General features: G+C 45.4%; 1 protein-coding gene across 1 annotated transcript in view; it reads left to right on the top strand.

Annotated features, from left to right (window-relative positions):
• The window catches only part of LOC116056358 (PEX5-related protein-like), a 48,313-nt gene that overhangs the window by 16,873 nt on the left and 7,440 nt on the right, over positions 1 to 24,000 (top strand). Inside the window, exons 3-10 of the mRNA XM_036004834.1 lie at positions 1,846 to 1,960; positions 6,283 to 6,504; positions 10,981 to 11,101; positions 12,324 to 12,402; positions 14,085 to 14,183; positions 16,850 to 16,969; positions 22,755 to 22,898; positions 23,950 to 24,000. The exon at positions 23,950 to 24,000 is cut by the window's right edge and continues 20 nt beyond it. Of these exons, the coding sequence (XP_035860727.1) occupies positions 1,846 to 1,960; positions 6,283 to 6,504; positions 10,981 to 11,101; positions 12,324 to 12,402; positions 14,085 to 14,183; positions 16,850 to 16,969; positions 22,755 to 22,898; positions 23,950 to 24,000 (951 nt within the window). The remainder of the gene's footprint in view (positions 1 to 1,845; positions 1,961 to 6,282; positions 6,505 to 10,980; positions 11,102 to 12,323; positions 12,403 to 14,084; positions 14,184 to 16,849; positions 16,970 to 22,754; positions 22,899 to 23,949) is intronic.

The following is a 24,000-nucleotide window of genomic DNA, read 5'->3' as shown; positions in this document are numbered from 1 at the left end:
ACACAAAGGCATGAGGACTAGAGGATGGATACCCGAAACCGAGCCCGTCGGGACCCGGCAGTAACCGACGGACCGGGCTGGGTTCGGACAGATATTTAGAAATGATGTTGGGGTTCTGGTCGGGCTCGGTCACATCAGCGCGATAAGGCATTGAACATTTTAAATTTAAAACAGCGTATTATGTAGGTGCGCGCCTGTGTTAACGTGAGCTGATGACCTCGTCTGTTGACATTTCCGAATGCCTTCCTACAAACGTATGTTTCATTAGTATGAGAAAGAAATGAGATTGTAACTGTGTCGGGCTCGACAACGAGCGTTGTGGGGGGGAAATTTGTGTGGATATGGTGACGCAAAAGTGTGTGAAATTCAATTCAACAACAAAAGCTGACAATTTGGTCTGGACAGACGAGGAGATGGAGTTATTTCTCAAAACAATGCACACACAGACACACAAGCGGCACACACATACACGGCACACATACACACAGACACACACTCTCGCACAGTGTGTTTTTACCCTTTAGATGGGAACGCGACGGTGGAGTGTTTTTAAGATTTCCGGGAGGGTGGTTACACTTTTTTGCGTTTTTAAGTCCCCCAAAATGCTGTCGCTGTCTAAACGAAAGGCAGATCTGATAAAATATTTTTTTTTTTTCACCCGCGAGCGTATTTGTGTAAACAGGGCCTAATGAGGACGTCATCTTGGTCTTTAGTGTCTGAACATACATATGTTCCACGTCTTTTCTGAGTCAAAGCTGAATTTAAATCTGGTAGGTGTAACAGTTGGTGCCCCGTGCGAGTCCCCTGTTCTTTTCTGACGGAGCTTTCAGACGCTGTCAGAAAATCTTGAGTTTTCAGGCATTGTTTCTGACAGCAGCAGCTCCTATGAATTAAACATTTAAAGAGATCCTAATGGATAAATCAGCAGCGGCAGCTGTGTTCATGACTGGATGTCAGGATTAAACTTGTATCGCCGAGTCTTCTGAAAGAGTCCGCAGGCTTCACACAAACACAAAATGTTTCTTCAAAGCTTTCAAAAATACATGTGAGAGGATGTAATCATGTTTGTGTCTCATTTAGAAACATTCAGCCAGTAAAGAAAGGATGTGAAAACCACATTCTGCTCTCTGCTTTCTATATCCAACCATTCCTCCAAACCGTACGAGGGTATGGACTTCATTCCAGCAGCAGTCAGACTCTTAATCATCATAATGTAGCACTGCTCGCCATCACTGGACAATATACTGCACTATCCATATTTATATATTCATCACTCTTTGTTACCTCCAACTGTGCAATATGTCACATCTATTCATCCGCACCTTACTCATCTGTATATCTGTGTATATATACTGTCTGTTTATATTACTATTATTATTATAACTCATTCTATTTTTCTTGTTCTTATATGTTATGTATATTTTTTCTCCTATGTCTACTTAGTGTGTATTTGTGCTATTCTGTTGTGTGTACATTGTTTTTTCTTTTGAGCTGCTGTAGCACAGGAATTTCCCCAGTGTGGGATTAATAAAGTCTATCTCAGACACGCGGGATCGTGTTCCACGTGTGTCTTTAACCGTCCCGTTATTGCTGCGAGTCACGGAAACGTACGCCCACCCACGAGCTTTCCCTTAACATAACTGCGTCAAAAGGGACGCCAATAGTCCCGACCAAGCGTGTTTAGATAGAGCACGTTATATGACGCTAAAGGAGACTTTTAGCGTCAATAACAACGACAAAGGCACCTGACCAAGCGTCCGTATTTTACGAGATGGGAGTGAGAACGTGTATTTCTGTCCAGCGGTTGTGTGTTTCTGTCCAACGGTTGTGTGTTTCTGTCTGCAGCAGCGGGAGCAGCAGGAGAGTCGACCCCTGCTGAGTCCCTCAATCGATGACTTCCTGTCCGAGAGCCGCAGCGACGCGTCCTCCTCCTCCCGCCCCCTCACCTCCAACACAGCAGGTAGACTCCTGCTAATTAACACATCCTTTCCCACGTCTCCCCCTCTGTCTCTTTCTCTATTTCCCTCTCTGTCTCCCCCTCTGTCTATATATATATATATATATATATATATATATATATATATTAGGGCTGTCAGCATTACCACATTAAACGTCATTAAGGGCCGAGCATAATGCGTTAATTTTTTTTAATCGCATTAATCGCATGCCGGCAGTTATTAATTTCTGTTCCACCTCACTGGGCTTGGCGTGGTCCTAACAGGCTACTATTTTGACCCTTTGCAGCACCGTTACTTCTCATCAAGCTGCCACTTCCTCCTAACACATCCTGCTGCTGCTGCTGCAGCATGATGGAGAAACACAGCAGCAATAACTCTGAATGGAGCTTTTTATTTTCAGAAACTCCCAGACGGCTCGTAGACAAGTCGAAAGCCATATGCACGTTGTGTAAAACCGAATTAAAATATTAAAGCACGTAAAGCTTGATCTACCACCTAAGGAGCTAAGCATAGTACAGTTAACGTGATGCTACCAGCTAGCATGCTACCCACCCAAAGCAGTATTTTGGAGAGTGCTACTTGCCGACCTGTGGATGAAACCAAATCCAAAAGAATTACTACAGCTCTTGCGAAACGGGTGGCAACTAACTGCAGACCTGTCAGCATCGTAGAGGACTCGGGTCTTAAAGACGTACTACGGTTGGCATGTTCTGACCTGTCTCGTTGCCGTTGAGGGGGACAGCAGTTGTCACGGATACACAGCCTGTAGGACACGGAGGAAGCAGCCACACTGAACAGCTGCAAGGTGCTGCAAACTCTGTCTCATTAACCGGTGATCACTGGACGTCAGAGAGGAATCAACATTATTTAGGAGTTACTAAACACTAGATGGACTGTGGTAAGGAAAGGGATTTGTAGTTTTTTAGTTAGGTACTTGGAGGAATTGTGCAATAATGACAGATTCACACTTTGTTCTTTTGTTTACAGTAAATAAATAATTACAAATCTTAAAGTCAAGTTCATAAAGTAACTTTCTTTCCATTCATTTGATTCCCAATCAAGATCCACTGGTAAGAATGGCTTTCCATTGTTAATATGGACTTAAAAACTGTTCTGAGATGCAAAATAATAGAATTTTAATCATGTTATAAAATATGCAATTAATCACGATTAACTATAGAATTCAGCGATTAATCGCGATTAAAATTTTTTTATCGTTTGACAGCCCTAATATATATATATATATAAGGGATGCACTGAATCCAGAATACAGGCCGAATACCGAATCTTACTCCCATCCCATCAAGTTTTTAACAGTGACTGTCCTTCCTTTGCCGTACCTGAAGTTGCTGCATTCTGGCTGCTGTCTGTAGATTCCTTCATCACAACTCGTATTCTTCCAGATGTTTGATACCAGATGTTGTAACAGCGGTGATGTTGTGTATAGTTTAGGGTCCTCACCACCACCAGACTAATCAGCATTGTTAATTGAACATGTAGCTGGACTTGAATGGTCTTCTTTTGACTGAAAGTTCTGCCAAACTACACTTTTTCTGCTCACCAGTTCCATTTTCACTTCCTCACAGCCTACTGCATTGAACACTCCACCTACGTAAACACCTTCCTGTAATCAATGGCGCCGTCATTACGGCGACCAGCGTAGTGCAAGCGTAGGGTTCGGTTCGTTCAGTTCAGCAGAAACCTAACCCCCTCAAAAAGCCCAATATTCAGCCCAATCAGAAGCCCAATCCTGGATTCAGTGCATCCCTAATATATATAAACACTACATAGTTCACTATTTAATAAACTCTATATAGTTCAGTCTTTAATAAACTCTATAGAGGGAATAGTGAGTGAGTGAATGAGGGAACAGTTTCTTCTCTAACTTGTTCTGTGTCTCTCTGACCTCGTGTCTCTTCCTGTCCTCTAACTTTGTGTCCTCGGCCGTCCTCCTTCCTTCCTCCTCTGAGCCCATCTGTCTCCTCCGTCTTAACGGGTACACGTCCCGTTAATTAACACCTCTGACCTGCTGCGTCCTCCTCACATTCATCACCGGCCTTCTTAAACACACTCTGTCTGTTTCGCTGTTTTCATCCACACCGAGAGACTGAAACGGCTGAAATTTCATCCGTTCAGACTGGAGATCAAACTGTGTGCTCATGTTTCAGAGAGCGATGATGACATTTAAAGGTCACCCTGCACACAATTCTCTGTTTGTTGTTGCTTAAAATGGACGCTGTAATCTAATATTCAGGTTTCAAGTTATTGATTATAGAGCTCTAAGACAAAATCACTTATCGCTGCAGCTTTTCTGACTTGTTTATGATGCATATATGGACTATAAAGAGTAAGGTCCTTTCATGAAACAGCCTTGAAATCCCCATCACCAAACTACACCAGACTCCATGTAAATAATCAGGACTTTTAGCGTGTATAGAGCCAGCATATTTCCACCAGACTCCATGTAAATAATCAGGACTTTTAGCGTGTATAGAGCCAGCATATTTCCACCAGACTCCATGTAAATAATCAGGACTTTTAGCGTGTATAGAGCCAGCATATTTCCACCAGACTCCATGTAAATAATCAGTACTTTTAGCGTGTATAGAGCCAGCATATCTCCACATGTAAATGGGTGAATTAAGGGATTATTTCAACCAAACCAGAGTGGTGATTGTTGGAACAGTGGAAAGATGAACCAAGACGGCTTTTTGATTTTTGATTTAGTTTCTGTCCACTTTGAATGAAGTGTGTTTTACGATGATAAAAGTCCTGATTATTTACATGGAGTCTGGTGTAGTTTGGTGATGGTGATTTTGGAGCTGTTTCATGTTAAACTAAAAGGATCTTACTCTTTAACTAAAAGGTCTATCTCTGTAGGGATCCATCCCATAATGTTGTCAGACACTTAGAATAATAATCTGAGTCTGTCAGCAGCAACAACAGAACTTTTAGTGACGCTAACTGCTGCTGAACATTAGTCCTGTAGGGTTACATTACAGCCCGGTTCTGGTTTAATACTGGACCACATTTTTCTGATATTTTTAAATGCTTTTTTTGCTGTTTTCTGGACCTTTTTGGGCAATTTTTTCAATGTTTTTGGTGCTTGGCTTTTTTGACATTTTTCAACATTTTTATAACTTTTTCTGATGTTTTTGTTGTTTTTTTTTTTCGATGTTTTTGTCTCTATTTGTCTACGTTTTCAATGCTTTTTTCCAACTTTTTTTGACACTTTTTTCTAGCTTTTTGTCACGTTTTCACTTTTTGTCAAAATCTTTTATATATATATTTTTTTCTCCATTTAGCGTTACATTGCAGCTGGTTTCGTTTTATTTAATACTTGACCAATTTCACTGATTTTTGTTCCAAAAACATGAGAAAAAAAGGTTTTAACCCTCTTAGTTGTTGTCGACCTGAAACTTCAAATTTGAGTCCAAATTTTAAATGAAAAACCTTTATCAATATTTTCGACACTTTTGTGTCGACTTTTTGTTGTTTTTTTTCCCAAATTGTTAAAGCTATTTTTTTTATTTTTTTTTTACCATTGTCACTTTTATCAAATTTTTTTGTCACTTTTTTGTCACTTGTATTTGACATTTTTGTCACTTTTTACTGACATTATTTCACTTTTTTGTCACTTTTTGACATTTGTCACTTTTTTGTCACTTTTTGACATTTTTGTCACTTTTTTGTCACTTTTTTCTGACATTATTTCACTTTTTTGTCACTTTTTGACATTTTTGTCACTTTTTTGTCACTTTTTTCTGACATTATTTCACTTTTTTGTCACTTTTTGACATTTTTGTCACTTTTTTGTCACTTTTTGTCACTTTTTTCTGACATTATTTCACTTTTTTGTCACTTTCTGACATTTTTGTCACATTTTTGTCACATTTTTGTCATTTTTTTGTCACTTTTTGACATTTTTGTCACTTTTTTGTCACTTTTTGACATTTTTGTCACTTTCTTCTGACATTATTTCACATTTTTGTCACTTTTTTGACATTTTTGTCACTTTTTGACACTTTGTTCACTTTTTTTTTACATTTTTGTCACTTTTTTCAACATTCTTTCATCAATTGTTTTGTCTTTAAATGCTATAAAATTGACTAAAACACCCAAATTCAATGAAAGTAGTGAACTGATTATTTATTTAACTTGTGAAGAGTGTTGTATGGAACCATCCACCTTATTATTTTGGACAATTTGTTTAAAAGAAAACCCAAATTTATGAAATAGAGACTTTTATAAAATGGGTCAGATTAGACCCGAGGTTCTAAGTTCCCCATTTAACTGTCCGTTTTCCAAATCCTTCGTCCTGCAGTCCTGTCCACAGCTCTGGACCTGGTGGACCTCAGCGAGCCGGGTGGTTGCCGCGGGAACACCGAGCACCTGAGCGAGCTGGGCGGTTGCCGCGGTAACACCGAGCAGAGGAGGAGTCCCGTGAGGAGAAAGGGCAGCTCGCGGAGTCCCCGACGCCGGACCAGAGCGGAGGAGACGGAGCTCATCCAGGTGGAGGCGCAAAGTCCCGCCTCTCTTGACTCAGGTACTCACACAGGAAGCACATAAAGCCACTTCCTGCCAGTCTCATCTCTCTCGACTCAGGTACTCAACACACAGGAAGCTCGTAAAACCACTTCCTGCCAGTCTCATCTCTCTCGACTCAGGTAGTCAACACACAGGAAGCTCGTAAAACCACTTCCTGTCGGTCTCATCCCTCTCGACTCAGGTACTCAACACACAGGAAGCACATAAAGCCACTTCCTGCCAGTCTCATCTCTCTCGACTCAGGTACTCAACACACAGGAAGCTCGTAAAACCACTTCCTGTCGGTCTCATCCCTCTCGACTCAGGTAGTCAACACACAGGAAGCTCGTAAAACCACTTCCTGCCAGTCTCATCTCTCTTGACTCAGGTACTCAACACACAGGAAGCTCGTAAAGCTACTTCCTGCCAGTCTTATCTCTCTCGACTCAGGTAGTCAACACACAGGAAGCTCGTAAAACCACTTCCTGCCAGTCTCATCTCTCTCGACTCAGGTAGTCAACACACAGGAAGCTCGTAAAACCACTTCCTGTCGGTCTCATCCCTCTCGACTCAGGTACTCAACACACAGGAAGCACATAAAGCCACTTCCTGCCAGTCTCATCTCTCTCGACTCAGGTACTCAACACACAGGAAGCTCGTAAAACCACTTCCTGTCGGTCTCATCCCTCTCGACTCAGGTAGTCAACACACAGGAAGCTCGTAAAACCACTTCCTGCCAGTCCCATCTCTCTCGACTCAGGTACTCAACACACAGGAAACATGTAAAACTACTTCCTGTCAGTCTCATCTCTCTCGACTCAGGTACTCAAAACACAGGAAACACGTAAAACTACTTCCTGTCAGTCTCATCTCTCTCGACTCAGGTACTCAACACACAGGAAGCTCGTAAAACTACTTCCTGCCAGTCCCAGCAGAGCTTCATCATGGGGCCCTCTGCTACCAAGTCATTTTAAAATTAAAAACAAATGGTAAATTATCTGGTGAATGCATGTTATAATGTGTCACTAGTTGAGCCCAGTGAGCCTCTATGTCAAATAAATCACAAAGAAAAGACACCAGTTTAACATGTTAGTATTGATGAAGAAAGAAAGCAGCTAGCCGGTCCAGTACCAATGTTTCAGCACCACGGACAGCAACAGCTGATGGACAGAGATGGAGCTGAACAGCTGTCGCTGTCCGTGGTGCTGAACAGGCCAAGAGCTCTCAATCAGTGCCAGACTATTTAACTGACATGGCTCTATTATCTATATGTTTGATAAGAAGAGCTGGATCATCACAACGTGAGATCATATGCAGTAATCAGCTTCTGTCAGATAATAACGGGCCACTTGGCGAGGGCCCCGTTCTCCTCAAGTGACGCAAGATCAGCGGCGTTTGAGGGGCCCCTAATTGGCACGGGGCCCTGGGGCGGCTGCACCGAAGCACCCACGCTATCTCCACTACTGGATGAAAGAGAAGAATACGAGGACTTTGTAATTCTAAATGGCTGTCAGGACATACTGTGAGTGGCTCATATATATATTTAAAAAATTGGCTCGTGGAAAATCTGATTGGCTGGTAACTTTTTTCAAAAGCATTTTTGCACACCTCTTTTCTGGGACAGGTGGGTCGGAAAAGGCAAATGTTACCAGCAACACTTGTTGAACAAGTCCCGCACACTGTAAAAAAGTTAATTCTATGTCCTGCACAGGAAGCACGTAAAAGTACTTCCTGCTAGTCTCATCCCTCTAGACTCAGGCACTAGTCTATATCAACAACGTTTGGTTTTCCGGCATTGGTCTGGTGTCTGTCCCCTTCCTCTTTCTTTGTGTTGTGAGAGTCAAAGTGTAACTGTACGTACACACTGCCGTTAACTGTACGTACACACCTCCGTTAACTGTACGTACACACCACCGTTAACTGTACATACACACCTCCGTTAACTGTACGTACACACCTCCGTTAACTGTACGTACACACCTCCGTTAACTGTACGTACACACCTCCGTTAACTGTACGTACACACCTCCGTTAACTGTACGTACACACCTCCGTTAACTGTACGTACACACCTCCGTTAACTGTACGTACACACCACCGTTAACTGTACGTCCACACCGCCGCCGACTTGAGCTGCTAAGAAGCTCTGGCCGCCCGGTCGAGGACGCTGGTCAGAAAGTCCGGGGAAGCTGTTTGAGGCTTTGGCCGCTCTGACGTAGCAGCATTCTATGTTCATCATGGAAAAAGATCAAGCAGCCACTGCACGGCCAATACACTGACACTAGAAACCTTTTATAAATGACGTATATAATGACAGAATGTGTATTGGTTGTTGGTCGCAGCGGTGTCTGTTAGCAGTTAGCTCGCTCGTTAGCCGCTGAACCGCAGCAGCGTGCAGGCAGAGCGAGCAGCCGCCAGCTGTTGATCCGTGCAGGACTTCACCGTGAGCGGACTGTTTAGAGACCATGTGACCGGCAGGTAACGTTAACTGGTCCCTATACGCAAATATCATAAATGATAGGGAACCCAGCAACGGCCATGATGAGCTTCTCCTCCTTTTTCTCTGAACTAATGTTTTGGTAGGAACCAAAGTTTACATACTGCGGTCAAGCCAGCCGACACATCGTGAACGACAGTCAAGACAGCCGACCCAGTTTTTTTGCTGTACGTGATTATAATAGCTTTACGGTAATAGCGTCTCAGAACTGATTTCAAAATAAAAGCATTTGTCTGATACATAGCGAGAGACAGTCATTGAAAGCTAATACCGTCAAAGGAAATGTCTGACAAGGCCCTGTTTCCACACACTAATTTCACTTCAGGGTAATATTAGACGTACACCGCCTCATATTGCCACCCAGGAAGTTTCAAGTCATTCTGGTGTACAGTTTCAAAATAAAAGCCCACCAAAGATTCAAATATGAGAATAATTATATATGATTAATATATAAATTCCACTTCAGGGTTATAGTACACGCCCCATTAAGTATCAAGACATTCTGATGTGTAGTTTCAAAATAAAAGGCCGTCAAAGTCTCAAATATGACAATAATTATATAATTATTTTGGATTCAATTTTAAAGGAAACGCCCTGTTATCAAAGGATAATTCCACTTCAGGGTTATAGTACACGACCCCATGGTGTGACCCATTAAGTATCAAGACATTCTGATGTGTAGTTTCAAAATAAAAGCCCGTCAAAGTCACAAATATGACAATAATTATATAATGATTTGGGATTCAATTTAAAAGGAAACGCCCTGTTATCAAAGGATAATTCCACTTCAGGGTTATAGTACACGACCCCATGGTGTGACCCATTAAGTATCAAGACATTCTGATGTACAGTTCCATGCGTTTCCTTTTAAATTGAATCCCAAATCATTATATAATTAGTCGCATATTTGAGGCTTTGACGGGCTTTTATTTTGAAACTACACATCAGAATGTCTTGATACTTAATGGGTCACACCATGGGGTCGTGTACTATAACCCTGAAGTGGAATTATCCTTTGATAACAGGGCGTTTCCTTTAAAATTGAATCCAAAATAATTATATAATCAGTCGCATATTTGTGACTTTGACTGGCTTTTATTTTGAAACTACACATCAGAATGTCTTGATACTTAATGGGTCACACCATGGGGTCGTGTACTATGACCCTGAAGTGGAATTATCCTTTGATAACAGGGCGTTTCCTTTTAAATTGAATCCCAAATCATTATATAATTATTGTCATATTTGAGACTTTGACGGGCTTTTATTTTGAAACTACACATCAGAATGTCTTGATACTTAATGGGGCGTGTACTATAACCCTGAAGTGGAATTTATATATTAATCATATATAATTATTCTCATATTTGAATCTTTGGTGGGCTTTTATTTTGAAACTGTACACCAGAATGACTTGAAACTTCCTGGGTGGCAATATGAGGCGGTGTACGTCTAATATTACCCTGAAGTGAAATTAGTGTGTGGAAACAGGGCCTTGTCAGACATTTCCTTTGACGGTATTAGCTTTCAATGACTGTCTCTCGCTATGTATCAGACGAATGCTTTTATTTTGAAATCAGTTCTGAGACGCTATTACCGTAAAGCTATTATAATCACGTACAGCAAAAAAACTGGGTCGGCTGTCTTGACTGTCGTTCACGATGTGTCGGCTGGCTTGACCGCAGTGTTTACATCGTATGTTTCTCTGGAATCAGCCAGCGTGAAGGACGTCTATATTCTGATTGGTTGCCGCTGAACCGCGTCATAGCTCATTACCATAAAGTTGACCTACTTTCAACTTTCTGATTGACGCTCTGGTCGCTCAAAACGCCCAAAACGCGACGCCGACAGATTTGCTGCTCCTTGCAGCTGAGAGAAGCAGCTGCCATTGAAAATGAATGACTTCCTGTATCTTTAGAAGATCAAGTCGGCCGCGTTGTGGACGGACAGATTGTTTTGGTGTGTGACGTGAAGCGTGCTGTGGTTGATGTGTTGCAGTCAGTCTGCCGTCTCCTCGGGACAAATGGGACGAGGTCAACCTGGACGTGGAGGACGCCGGAGGCAGGACGAGAGACGAGAGGCGCTGCACCTCCCACCACTCCTCCAGCGAACTGCTCTGGTAAATACTCTGGAGGAAGAATCGGTGCGTGTGTTTTCAGTGGTTTCCCTCCGTTTGTGGAAGATTACGCTGCACGTATTTGGCGAGGGGATTAGGAACCCTTCCTCAAGAAATGTGACGTTTTTCTTTTTTAAAGATTCTTTTTTTGGGCTTTTCCGCCTTTAATGGACAGGACAGCTAGGTGAGAAAAATGCAGGAAATCGTCTCAGGTTGGACTAGAACCCTGGACCTCTGCGTCGAGGCATAAGCCTCTCAGTATATGTGCGCCTGCTCTACCCACTGATCCAACCCGGCTACAAAAATGACGTTTTTCAATAAAAAAAAAAAGTAATTTCCCCATTTACATGTTTTTGGACGCTATCTCGCACCCGGCGCAGCGCAAAGCCCGACCCAAGTCTCTTTCCTAGTTTAAGACCGACGCAGTTGTCAGTTTCCCGTCCAGCACCCACGTCGTTTAAATAGTAAATGCACCTGCACCCATCTCTGGCCCATGGCTGGTCTTATAGGGAGGTGTGTTCAGGTGCATTCTGGGCGTGCTGGTCTTACAGGGAGGTGTGTTCAGGTGCATTCTGGGAGTATTGCTATCTTGAGGCAGCAGGAAGTGATGGCACCATTGACCAACAAAAACCTGGTCTAAAGTCAATAACGCAGCATTTCATTGTTATTTTAACAGAGCATTAGTAAAATGCTCCTAGGCTCGTGCACAGCGCGCACACTATGCTTGTTACACACACAGGGACACACAGCAGCACACACACACACACACACACACACACACACACACATACATACACACACACATGCAGAAGATTACAAATAAAAATATTACGGTGCAAATCCTCCATCATAATAGCAATGCTCCAAGGTCCAAACACGGCTGGCTTTTAAAGGGAATGGGAGATGATCTCTGATTGGTTGATTGCATGTTACGCCCAACACACGGACCCTTTTTTCCCATCATTAAACTAGTAAAAGTGGATTAGGACACGCCCTAAACACACCTGCACCAGGCGCTTCACGCTGTGACCTCAGATCATTGAATTAGGGTCCTGGGGGTCCTGAGGGTCCTGGGGGTCCTGGGAGTCCTGGGGGTCCTGGGGGTCCTGGGGGTCCTGGGAGTCCTGGGGGTCCTGGGGGTCCTGGGGGTCCTGCGGGTCCTGGGGGTCCTTGGGGTCTTGTTGCTCTCGTTGTTTGACCGTTGACGGTTGGTTTTCTCCTTCAGGTCTGCAGAGTTTAAAACTGATCCTCTAATGAAGAACATGCACAGCTTCGATGACCTCGACTTCATACCTTCATCACAGGTCAGCCGCCGTCTCACACTACACACTACTACTACACACTGCTACACACTGCTACACACTGCTACACACTGCTACACACTACTACACACTGCTACACACTACTACACACTACTACACACTACTACACACTGCTACACACTGCTACACACTGCTACACACTACTACACACTGCTACACACTACTACACACTGCTACACACTACTACACACTGCTACACACTGCTACACACTGCTACACACTACTACACACTGCTGCACACTACTACACACTACTACACACTACTACACACTACTACACACTACTACTACACACTACTACACACTGCTACACACTGCTACACACTGCTACACACTACTACACACTACTACACACTACTACACACTGCTACACACTACTACACACTGCTACACACTGCTACACACTACTACACACTTCATACCTTCATCACAGGTCAGCCGCCGTCTCAAACTACACACTACTACTACACACCTACTACACAACTACTACACAACTACTACACACTACTACTGATATATATATATATATATATATATATATATATCCTGTTAACTACACAACTACTGTTGATGTATTTTGCCTTTTTGTCGCCTTATTGTCGCCTTTTTTAGACATTTTGTCGCCTTTTTTGATATATATCAGGGTTTCTGCTGCGTGGTGTGAGTGTGTTGGCTGCGTGGCGTGAGCGTGTCAGCTGCGTGGTGTGTCCGTTTTTATTTGGGCTCCCATGGTAACAGGTGAGAGCGTGCACACTGCCTGCATGACACGCACGTCTCAGAAAACGCGTGCATGCTAGAAATAGGACCAACGCCTATTTTTCACGCCGCTCTGGTATTAAAAAGTCTAAAAAGTCTTAACATTTCAACACCAATCAATGTTAGACCGTAAAAAGTCTTCCATTTGCTGAAGTATTGTGCTCTAGTTCTTCTCGTCGGCAGTATTGACGGCTCAATAGGCTCCAGAATATTTCCTTCTGTATTGACAGGTGCAATATTAGAAAATTCGATAATTATTATTATTTTTTTTTAATTACATTTATATCTGCATTTATATCAAAACCTCGAGACTTTCATACATCAAGATGTCATTTATTAATATGTATTTGTGTCTAAATGACATATAAACATCTTTTCATATTCTATGTTGCCTGGAAATGCTTCCAACACGCTCACACCACCCAGCCAGCGTGCAGGAGGCCTAACACAACTCTGCAGCTGTCTGCTCAAAGAAACTCAAGCGAAAAGTGACAGGACGTCGTCACTTCCAAAGTCACGGCAACCGAATAAACACCAGCGAGAGAACAGCCGTTTCTCCTCCGGCAGAGTGACAGACAGGGAAATATGAGAGCTACCGCCGCTTGGAAAATAGCGTTACTTGGCGCTGACTTTGACTCACTTAACGTCACTGTTTAAAGCTATTTTGTGTCAGTTGAAGACATCAGCAGGCAGCGAGGGATATTGGATCGTTTCCTGTGATGTCTCCTTAAAAATGACTTTGAAAAGTTTTCTGGTGTTTGTTGTTTTGTCTTTACTGTCACACTGACGGCTGCTGGCTGACCTCTGTGTGTGTGTGTGTGTGTGTGTGTGTGTGTGGTGTGCGTGTCTGTGCGTGTGTGTCTGTGTGTGCGTGTGTGCGTGTGTGTGTCTGTGTGTGTGTGTTTTCAGGACTGTGCGGCATCCAGACAGCGCAGACGAACGCGTTCCCTTCTGGCGAGCAAAGAGTCTCTGGAGGACGAGTTTGTCAGAGCGAAGGCTGCTGTGGAGGTACACACACACACACACACACACACACACACACACACATACACACACACACACACACACACACACACACACACACACACACACACACACACACACACACACCTACTCAGCTTCTCGGGGGCTACATTTTAGTTTCCATCCATACCTTTAAGAGAAGTGTGCTGGTTGATCCTGTCGTCAGCTGATCAGAGTGCAGCGTCATTATTCTGAACGCTTGCTGAATCACGGCCGACTTCTCAGATGACAGGAAGTACAGGTCTGTGATCAGCAACATATGATGCTATCTGTTTCTGAAAATCAGCTAATATCTGATATTTAACACGGAGAGCTGCTGGCCCAGCATGGCTGCAGTGTTTCCCCTAGGTCGACTTAATCCTGACACTAACACTCAATTTAACAGTTACTTTTCGATATGGCCTTGAACCTCTCTTCACATCGGCATGAATGGGATCCACCGTACAGCACTTATTTGGAAAGAAAACACTTCAGATCCTATCTCGCACCCGGCGCTGCGCAGCACAACGCCCGACACAAGTGTCTTTGTTATTTTAAGACCGTCCAGCGCCCACATGGTTTAAATATCAAATGCACCTGCACCCATCTGTGGCCCATGGTGGCTGGTCTTACAGGGAGGTGTGTTCAGGTGCATTCTGGATGTACTGGTCTTACAGGGAGGTGTGTTCAGGTGCATTCTGGTCTTACAGGGAGGTGTGTTCAGGTGCATTCTGGGCGTGCTGGTCTTACAGGGAGGTGTGTTCAGGTGCATTCTGGGCGTGCTGGTCTTACAGGGAGGTGTGTTCAGGTGCATTCTGGGTGTGCTGGTCTTACAGGGAGGTGTGTTCAGGTGCATTTTAGGCATATTGCTATCTTGAGGCAGCGGGAAGCTATTTTAACGATCTGAGGTCACAGCGTGAAGAGCCTGGTGCAGGTGTGTTTAGGGCGTGTCCAAATCCACTTTTCTAGTTTAACAGCGGAAAAAAGGGTCCGTGTGCCGGGCGTATGGTTCTAAAGGGTTGTCCTTAGTGTCTTCATTAATCAGAGGGGTGTTTTGGGCATAACATGCAATCAACCAATCAGAGATCATCTCCCATTCCCTTTAAAAGCCAGGAGCGTTTGGACCTTGGAGCATTGCTATTATGATGGAGGATTTACACCGTAATATTTTTATTTGTAATCTTCTGCATGTGTGTGTGCTGCTGGCCCAATCACTTTGTGTGTGTGTGTGTGTGTGTGTGTGTGTGTGTGTGTGCTGCTGTGTGTCCCTGTGTGTGTCACAAGCATAGTGTGCGCGCTGTGTACGAGCCTAGGAGCATTTTACTAATGCTCTGTTAAAATAACAATGAAATGCTGCGTTATTGACTTTAGACCAGGTTTTTGTTGGTCAATGGTGCCATCACTTCCTGCTGCCTCAAGATAGCAATACTCCCAGAATGCACCTGAACACACCTCCCTGTAAGACCAGCACGCCCAGAATGCACCTGAACACACCTCCCTGGGGTCAGGTGCATTTGCTGTTTAAACGACGTGGGCGCTGGACAGGAAACTGACAACTGGGTCGGTCTTAAACTAGGAAAGAGACTTGGGTCGGGCTTTGCGCTGCGCTGTGTGCAAGACAGGGTCCAAAGGGCGGTTCAGGGCGGTTCAGGGCGGTTCAGACGTTTATCTTGATCCAGTCTGGATGAGGTGATGTGATCTAACAGCTCAGTGATTAAAGTGCAGATTAATTTAAGTGATCAAAGCGTTGGAGCTCTTCAATCCCGTCAGCTCTGCTCAGTCAACCAATCACAGTGTTTGGTCTGATTAAAAGCTTCTGACACTTTCTGAATTTAGCTGCAGGTGTTTTAATCCTCCGAGACTCGGAGGTCACCAACGACAGATCACAGCAGAGCACAACGCCATTTTCAAAATGAGTTTATCATTTAAAAAAAACCCATCAACATTTACATCATCAGTAAAGTGTTCGGGTCCCTAATTCTGCTGTAAAGTCACATTTCAAAGTTATCTTTTATTAATAATCTGGATGTTCCTCAAACCCAGCATGCTCCAGTTATTAGTAATACTCTACATGACGTGTGTGGAAGGTCCAGTGTGTAACATGTTTAGTTGTTCATCATCTAAATCTGTGTTGCCCGTTCACAAACTTGTCCTTTTTCATGAATATTTACCTCCACCATCAACTCCAAGTGTTCCTATTGGCTTGAAATTTTACATTTGCGTTTGCATGAACTGGGGTAGACACTCCATATTCATGCTCCACATTGCAATTAATTGTGCATCCCTAGTAGTAACTCCCCCCGTGTCCCGCTGCGGGGGGCCAGTCATGTAACAGAGATCAGACTTGTGGGGGTGTTTTGAGGCGGTGTGAGAGTCCCGTACAGTAAACAGGAAACAGGAAACATCACTGCCTCTATCTCTGCCACGAGGAAGATTTAAAACACCAAACACGAGCTCTGAACTGTTCCCTCAGTCCCTCCGTCTCTTTTTTTTCTCTCTTTCTCCGGGAAATCAAGCTGCCTTCAAGTGCGCTCGGAAACCTCCAGATCTATAAACCATCTGATTCTTTTCATTTTGACAGCAAGAGAGAAGTCAACTACGACTCCCAGGGTGCATTTCAGGGATTAAAGTCTGTGTCTGTGTTGCTGATGTGAAGTGATTCTGTGTTGCAGTCGGACACAGAGTTCTGGGATAAGATGCAGGCCGAGTGGGAGGAGCTGGCTCGGAGGAACTGGCTGGAGGACTCTGAGGGCCAGGGCCCCATCCCGCCCGCTGCCTCGCCTGCAGAGAAGGTGAGTTCACAGCCCGTCCTGCCCGTAATCCCGGGGTCCCCAAACTGTGATTATCACAGGGTTTCCACAGGGTCTTTTTAGGCCTTGAAAAGTTACATTACATTTGCTGAAGTATTGTGTTCTAGGTCTTCAATAATTTTAAACAGGTCTTAATTTCCCTACGTCCACGCAACGCTGCTTCTAAAGCTTGTGACACACCAACCCGCTGCCGCTAGAGTGGTCTAGATTTCTAGACTATCCTCCCAACGCAGTCAACGTCAAGTCTACCGATGACTACAAGAACATTCCCGTCTCGCATATCGGCAACTTCATGCATCGCATTCCAATCATCTTTCTTATTACATCGTTCAAACGTATCTGGTCGATGATGTGGTCCTTGCTAGTGAATCAGCTGGGTAAGTTTCATGCTGATATCTTTGACCCTACACCTGTAATGTCTCCTTTAATGAGTCTCCGTGTCCAGTTTATTACCTGTCCTGTAAGAAATGTTCAGTTTGTATGAAGCCATTTTACATATTTGATATCTGGTCTCACAGAATTCCGTGAAATGAGCACGACCTGTCAGAGGTCTAGATTTCGAGGCTAGAAGTCCGCCGCATCCCCCCCCCCCGAAATCTACACCTATGCAAGAACCCCTTCATCAACGCTACCTATCAGGTTCCAGATTTTGATTTTGAAACGAAAATTGATTGAAATGAGCTTTTCATTTCGACTGAAATTGCAAAGCACGTTCAGAGATTCCCTGAGTATTTTTTCTCCCTAACCCCCTGCCTCTCTGTGCAGATCTGAAGAACAACAACACCTTCTGCCATCTAGCGGCTCTCATCGTGGCGTCGGCGTTGGCGTTGGCGTTTCCTGCTAGGAAAAGAAAACGTGTGAATCGAGAGTCCGATCAAACCGTGGCGCCCCTGTTAATAATATATGGCAGATTATAACGGAGATGGACGTTAATCTTTGGGTTTAATCCTCTTTGAACACGGAGCATCAGTAATTCTGCAGTAATCCCTCCTCCTCCTCTCAGGTGTTACATCACCGTGGTTACGGAGGCGAAGCCGCCAAACAGCTGTTCACATCACAGATCAACATCACATCCAGTGTTCTTTTCCCGCTCACATGTCAACGTAGCTTTCACTTTTTCAGAGCAGACGGATGAAAGTGTTTCTGGATTATTGTTGCAGTCAGGGTTTCCGCGGCGTCTCCTGCACACTGGCCGCGTGGCGTGATCGTGGCGTTTCTGTAGCGTGTCAGTGCGTGGCGTGAGCGTGGCGTTTTCTATGTCTTTCCACACCAGAAAGGTGTCTGAGGCGGTGCTGCTGCTGCTAGTCTTGTCTGGACACATGGATGTTTTCCATAAATATAAATAAATATATTCTGATCTGATTACATCAGAGACAACGTCGGCAGGATTGACGGCAACATAGGCTCCAGAATATTTCCTTCTGGATTGACAGGTGCAATATTAGAAAATCAATAATTATTTATTATTATATTGTGAAAAAAGGCGTCAGTTCTATTTCTAGTTCTATTTTCTAGCATGCTCGAGCCACGCCTGAGACGTCCGTGTCACGCAGGCAGTGTGCACGCTCTGACCTGTTACCATGGGAGCAGAAATAAAAATGGACATGCCACGCAGCTGACACGCTCACGCCACGCAGCTGACACGCTCACACCACTCAGCTGACACGCTCACGCCACTCAGCTGACACGCTCACGCCACGCAGCTGACACGCTCACACCACTCAGCTGACACGCTCACGGCACGCAGCTGACACGCTCACACCACTCAGCTGACACGCTCACGCCACGCAGCCGACACGCTCACGCCACACAGCTGACACGCAGCTGACACGCTCACACCACTCAGCTGACACGCTCACGCCACGCAGCTGACACGCTCACACCACTCAGCTGACACGCTCACGCCACGCAGCCGACACGCTCACGCCACGCAGCTGACACGCTCACGCCACGCAGCTGACACGCTCACGCCACGCAGCCGACACGCTCACGCCACACAGCTGACACGCAGCTGACACGCTCACGCCACGCAGCTGACACGCTCACGCCACGCAGCTGACACGCTCACGCCACGCAGCTGACACGCTCACGCCACACAGCTGACACGCAGCTGACACGCTCACGCCACACAGCTGACACGCTCACGCCACGCAGCTGACACGCTCACGCCACGCAGCTGACACGCTCACGCCACGCAGCCGACACGCTCACGCCACACAGCTGACACGCAGCTGACACGCTCACGCCACGCAGCTGACACGCAGCTGACACGCAGCTGACACGCTCACGCCACGCAGCTGACACACAGCTGACACACAGCTGACACGCTCACGCCACGCAGCTGACACGCTCACACCACTCAGCTGACACGCTCACGCCACGCAGCCGACACGCTCACGCCACACAGCTGACACGCAGCTGACACGCTCACACCACTCAGCTGACACGCTCACACCACGCAGCTGACACGCTCACACCACTCAGCTGACACGCTCACGCCACGCAGCCGACACGCTCACGCCACACAGCTGACACGCAGCTGACACGCTCACGCCACGCAGCTGACACGCTCACGCCACGCAGCTGACACGCTCACGCCACACAGCTGACACGCAGCTGACACGCTCACACCACGCAGCTGACACGCTCACGCCACGCAGCTGACACGCTCACGCCACGCAGCTGACACGCTCACGCCACACAGCTGACACGCAGCTGACACGCTCACGCCACACAGCTGACACGCTCACGCCACGCAGCTGACACGCTCACGCCACACAGCTGACACGCAGCTGACACGCTCACGCCACACAGCTGACACGCTCACGCCACGCAGCTGACACGCTCACGCCACGCAGCTGACACGCTCACGCCACGCAGCTGACACGCTCACGCCACGCAGCTGACACGCTCACGCCACGCAGCCGACACGCTCACGCCACACAGCTGACACGCAGCTGACACGCTCACGCCACGCAGCTGACACGCAGCTGACACGCAGCTGACACGCTCACGCCACGCAGCTGACACGCTCACGCCACGCAGCCGACACGCTCACGCCACACAGCTGACACGCAGCTGACACGCTCACGCCACGCAGCTGACACGCAGCTGACACGCAGCTGACACGCTCACGCCACGCAGCTGACACGCTCAAGCCACGCAGCCGACACGCTCACGCCACACAGCTGACACGCAGCTGACACGCTCACGCCACGCAGCTGACACGCAGCTGACACGCAGCTGACACGCTCACGCCACGCAGCTGACACACAGCTGACACACAGCTGACACGCTCACGCCACGCAGCTGACACACAGCTGACATGCTCACGCCACGCAGCTGACACGCTCACGCCACTCAGCTGACACGCTCACGCCACGCAGCCAGTGTGAAGCCGGCCTTAAATTTGACTTGGTGAAACCTGCAGAAAGCCTGGCAGTGGTGAAGAAGAGGAGAGAAGATTTAAAGACAAAAGGAAAGATGGTGGCAAAGGGAAAGGGAGGAAAACGACAATACAGAAGAGAAGAAATAGAAAGAAAGAAAGAAAGAAGAAATCAGAGAAATGAAAAAGACGAGAACAGGCAAAACTTTTCTCAAAGTATTCCAACTTTATATAAAATTATTCCAACTTTTTTCTTGTTATATTCAGACAGAAATGTTCCGACCCTAACCCTCTTTTAAAAAAGATTGAAAGACAAAAGGAAAGACGAAAGATAGGAAAATGACGATAAAGAAGAGGAAAGGAAGAAAATAACGAATAAATGAAAAATGACAAATGAAAAGGACGTGAACAAAACAAATTATTATTCTCAAAATATTCCAACTTTTGCCTAAAGTTCGTGAGAAGGTCTGCTCTAAATTCTCATGATCTTGAAGTGCAGATGAAGCCAAGGGAGAATCTTTCTGCTCTGAACTGATTTATCAAACATTTGAAGAATGCGACTGTCTATTCTGAATTGATTCAGCTTTCTAAGAACGAACAGATCACAGATATATGACGTTTTCTGTGTCACGCTGTAGAAGTAAATTTTAAATGTTCGCGGCTCAAGGCCAGATAACGGCGCGGACTCCAACGCTTGCTGTAACTTTGCGATTGCTCTTCTTTTTTGTTTAAAATACAACAAGATTAAAAGTCGTGAAAGAGTGAACACAGAAGTTGTGGGAGTCGTGCAAGGTGCGGACATATCTGGCTAACGGTCCTTAGTCTAACATCGCCTTATATTGTTCTACAAGGAAGACCCTCCTCCTGTGGGACGCTCCAATGATCACCCTCACAACATGTGTGTCAATCTTCAATTGGCTATTTTCGAAGCTAAAGACCACCTCTTTTGGGATTTTTCCACTAGATGAAGTCATTTAGCTGATCTTGCGTTTCGAGCGCCTATACTTAAAGCGTTTGGGCTTGGTGCCCGCCGTAGCTTTTGTGGCTACAGCGCCGGCCATCCTACTGCGGCTGTAACAATGGTCAGCCATCTGTGGCTGTTTGCAGCTGCACAGCGAGAACTGAAGGTGATCCAAGGAGGGAGAAGGTCTCTTCCCTACACAAACTCAAATACATATCATCTTTTATCTATTATCATATTTGTTGTACATTGTATATTTCCCATAACTCAATTAAAACAGATTTTATCACATTTTCCCACAACAATGCAGAGAAACCCGTTGAACACGGCAGTTGTCTGAGAGAACAGGCCGATAGAAGCAGCTGCTGCTCTCAGTTCTTCTCCGTCGAGTCGTATTTCAGGCCAAACTGCAGCGTGACGACGCTCTGTCCTTGAGTCTCTTACCAAACGGCTTCTGTCTTTGATTTGATTCCTGTTGTGTGAAATATGGAGCCGTTAATCAGAAACACTGCAGCTGCATCTCTAACAGGCAGCTCTATCTCCACAGCGCTGTGCAGCAAGGTCTGGCTGCACCACTGATGTATTCTGGGATAGAATAGATCTTTATTGTCATTGTTGTCAACAACAGAACACAGTTTAGCAGCTCTCAATATGACAGTTTAAATGACAGACAAACCAATGGGGGCTCATCTGGGATTGTTAGTACTGGGAAACGTGTAACTGGTAAATGTTGGCCATCTGGGCGTGGCTTACAGAAGGCATAAAGGACTGCCCTCCTGGAGGTCTCACTGGCCCAATCCCAAAGGGAGCCCTGAGGACTGAGGACTTAACTGATCTCAGGTGCTGAGTGAGTGAGTGTGTGAGGCCACATGGGCTCAGATAGGTAGAAATGGGATTGGGACAGCACTCATGTTACCTTGGCGACGTTTAATAACAAAGATGTAGTTGATACTTGCCGGTTTGGGAATTTTCATTTGAAGTTTGTAGCTTTCCACGCGGCCAAGGCCCAGGAGACGGCTGCCTGATTCATAATGTTTTCAACCTCTTGTTTTACGAGCTGGACGACAGGCTGGTCTGTGCTCCGTGGTCGTGCTGTTGTTTACCTTTTGTAATTTCCGGATTTCCCTTTGGTCTCCGCGGTAAACGTCACAACGCTTTGAACTGTGGGTAATAACCTTTTGTGAAGTCTGCATCGATGCAGACTCAGGGAAAGGGCTCGGTAAGTGTGTACTTAATCCCTCACGCCCTTTAAAATTAGACATTGGGACAATCCTAAACCCTTTGGGATTTGGACTATGTTGAGGAGTAAACCTCTATATATGTGCGCCCGCTCTACCAACTGAGCTAACCCGGCCACGTGTAATTTCTGAAGGAGTCCCGTGAAAGAGTGGTCTGATGTCTGCTGCTGTTTGTCTCTGCAGGGCTACTTCTTCAATGCCAACAACCCGTACCGGGACGCGCCCAGCGCCTTCGCCGAGGGTCAGGAGAAAGCTCGGGAAGGAGACCTGAACGCCGCCGTGCTGCTGCTGGAGGCCGCCATCCTGCAGGACCCGCAGGACTCTGAGGTCACGTATATTTCAGTCCCTCCAGGATTTCTCTGCCTTTTTTTGAGATTGTTGCGGCCCAAAATGCCTGATTTTCCGGGAGCTTTTGTAAAAAGTTGCGATAAAAGTTGCAATGACTTTTGTATGTTTATTGCAATGAAGTTGCGGGAGACAGTGAAAGTTGCAAAAAAGTTAATTTAATTTAAAATTTAAGACAAAAAATAATAATTTATTGAATTAATTAAATTTGAACATATGTGTCAGTGGCTTGTTGATCTTTACATTGTTAGTTAATTTCCTAACCTGGCCTGGAACACACACACACACACACACACACACACACACACACACACACACACACACACACACACACACACACACACACACACACACTATCCTGGCCTGGGAGACACATTCATACGGTTTGATAAAGTAATGTTACTTATTGGACTTTAACTTATCATTGCACTTACAATAACGTAGCTGTCCTCAATTCAGGTCATCGTGTCATCTCATCTCTGGTTTTTCCTGCATCCACCGTGTGTGTGTGTGTGTGTGTGTGTGTGTGCTTGTTTTACTATATTCGTGGGGTTCAAAAACTGGGAAATACAGTATACTTGTCTGCACAGCTTTGTGGGGCCCAAAATGCTGGACCCCACAAGGTTAAAGGTCTGTTTGAGGGTTAAGACTTGGTTTTAGGATTAGGGTTAGAATTAGGTTATGGTTAGGGTGAGGGTAAGGGTTAAGGTTAGGCATTTAGTGGTGATGGTTCAGGTAAGGGTAATGGGCTAGAGAATGCATTATGTCAATGACGGGTCCCCACAAAGATAGTGCCATATACCTGTGTGTGTATGTGTGTGTGTATGTGTGTGTGTGTGTGTGTGTGTGTGTGTGTGTGTGTGTGTAGACCATTAAACACACAACTGTTTGGATCCTTTACACTTTCTACAATGTTTTAATACTTAATTTTCCTGATGATACTTGAAGACTTTTACTGTAGTATTTACAGTATAGTATTAGTACTTTTACTGCAGTAAAGTATATAAATACTTCTTCCACCTCTGGTTTTCAGGCCTGGCAGGTTTTAGGAACGACTCAAGCTGAGAACGAGAACGAACAGGCC

The sequence above is a fragment of the Sander lucioperca genome, chromosome 9 (assembly GCF_008315115.2).
Source record: "Sander lucioperca isolate FBNREF2018 chromosome 9, SLUC_FBN_1.2, whole genome shotgun sequence".
NCBI classification, from domain to species: Eukaryota; Metazoa; Chordata; class Actinopteri; order Perciformes; family Percidae; genus Sander; species Sander lucioperca.
The sequence above is the reverse complement of the archived record's forward strand: the minus strand, read 5'-3'. Positions and strand labels throughout refer to the sequence as shown.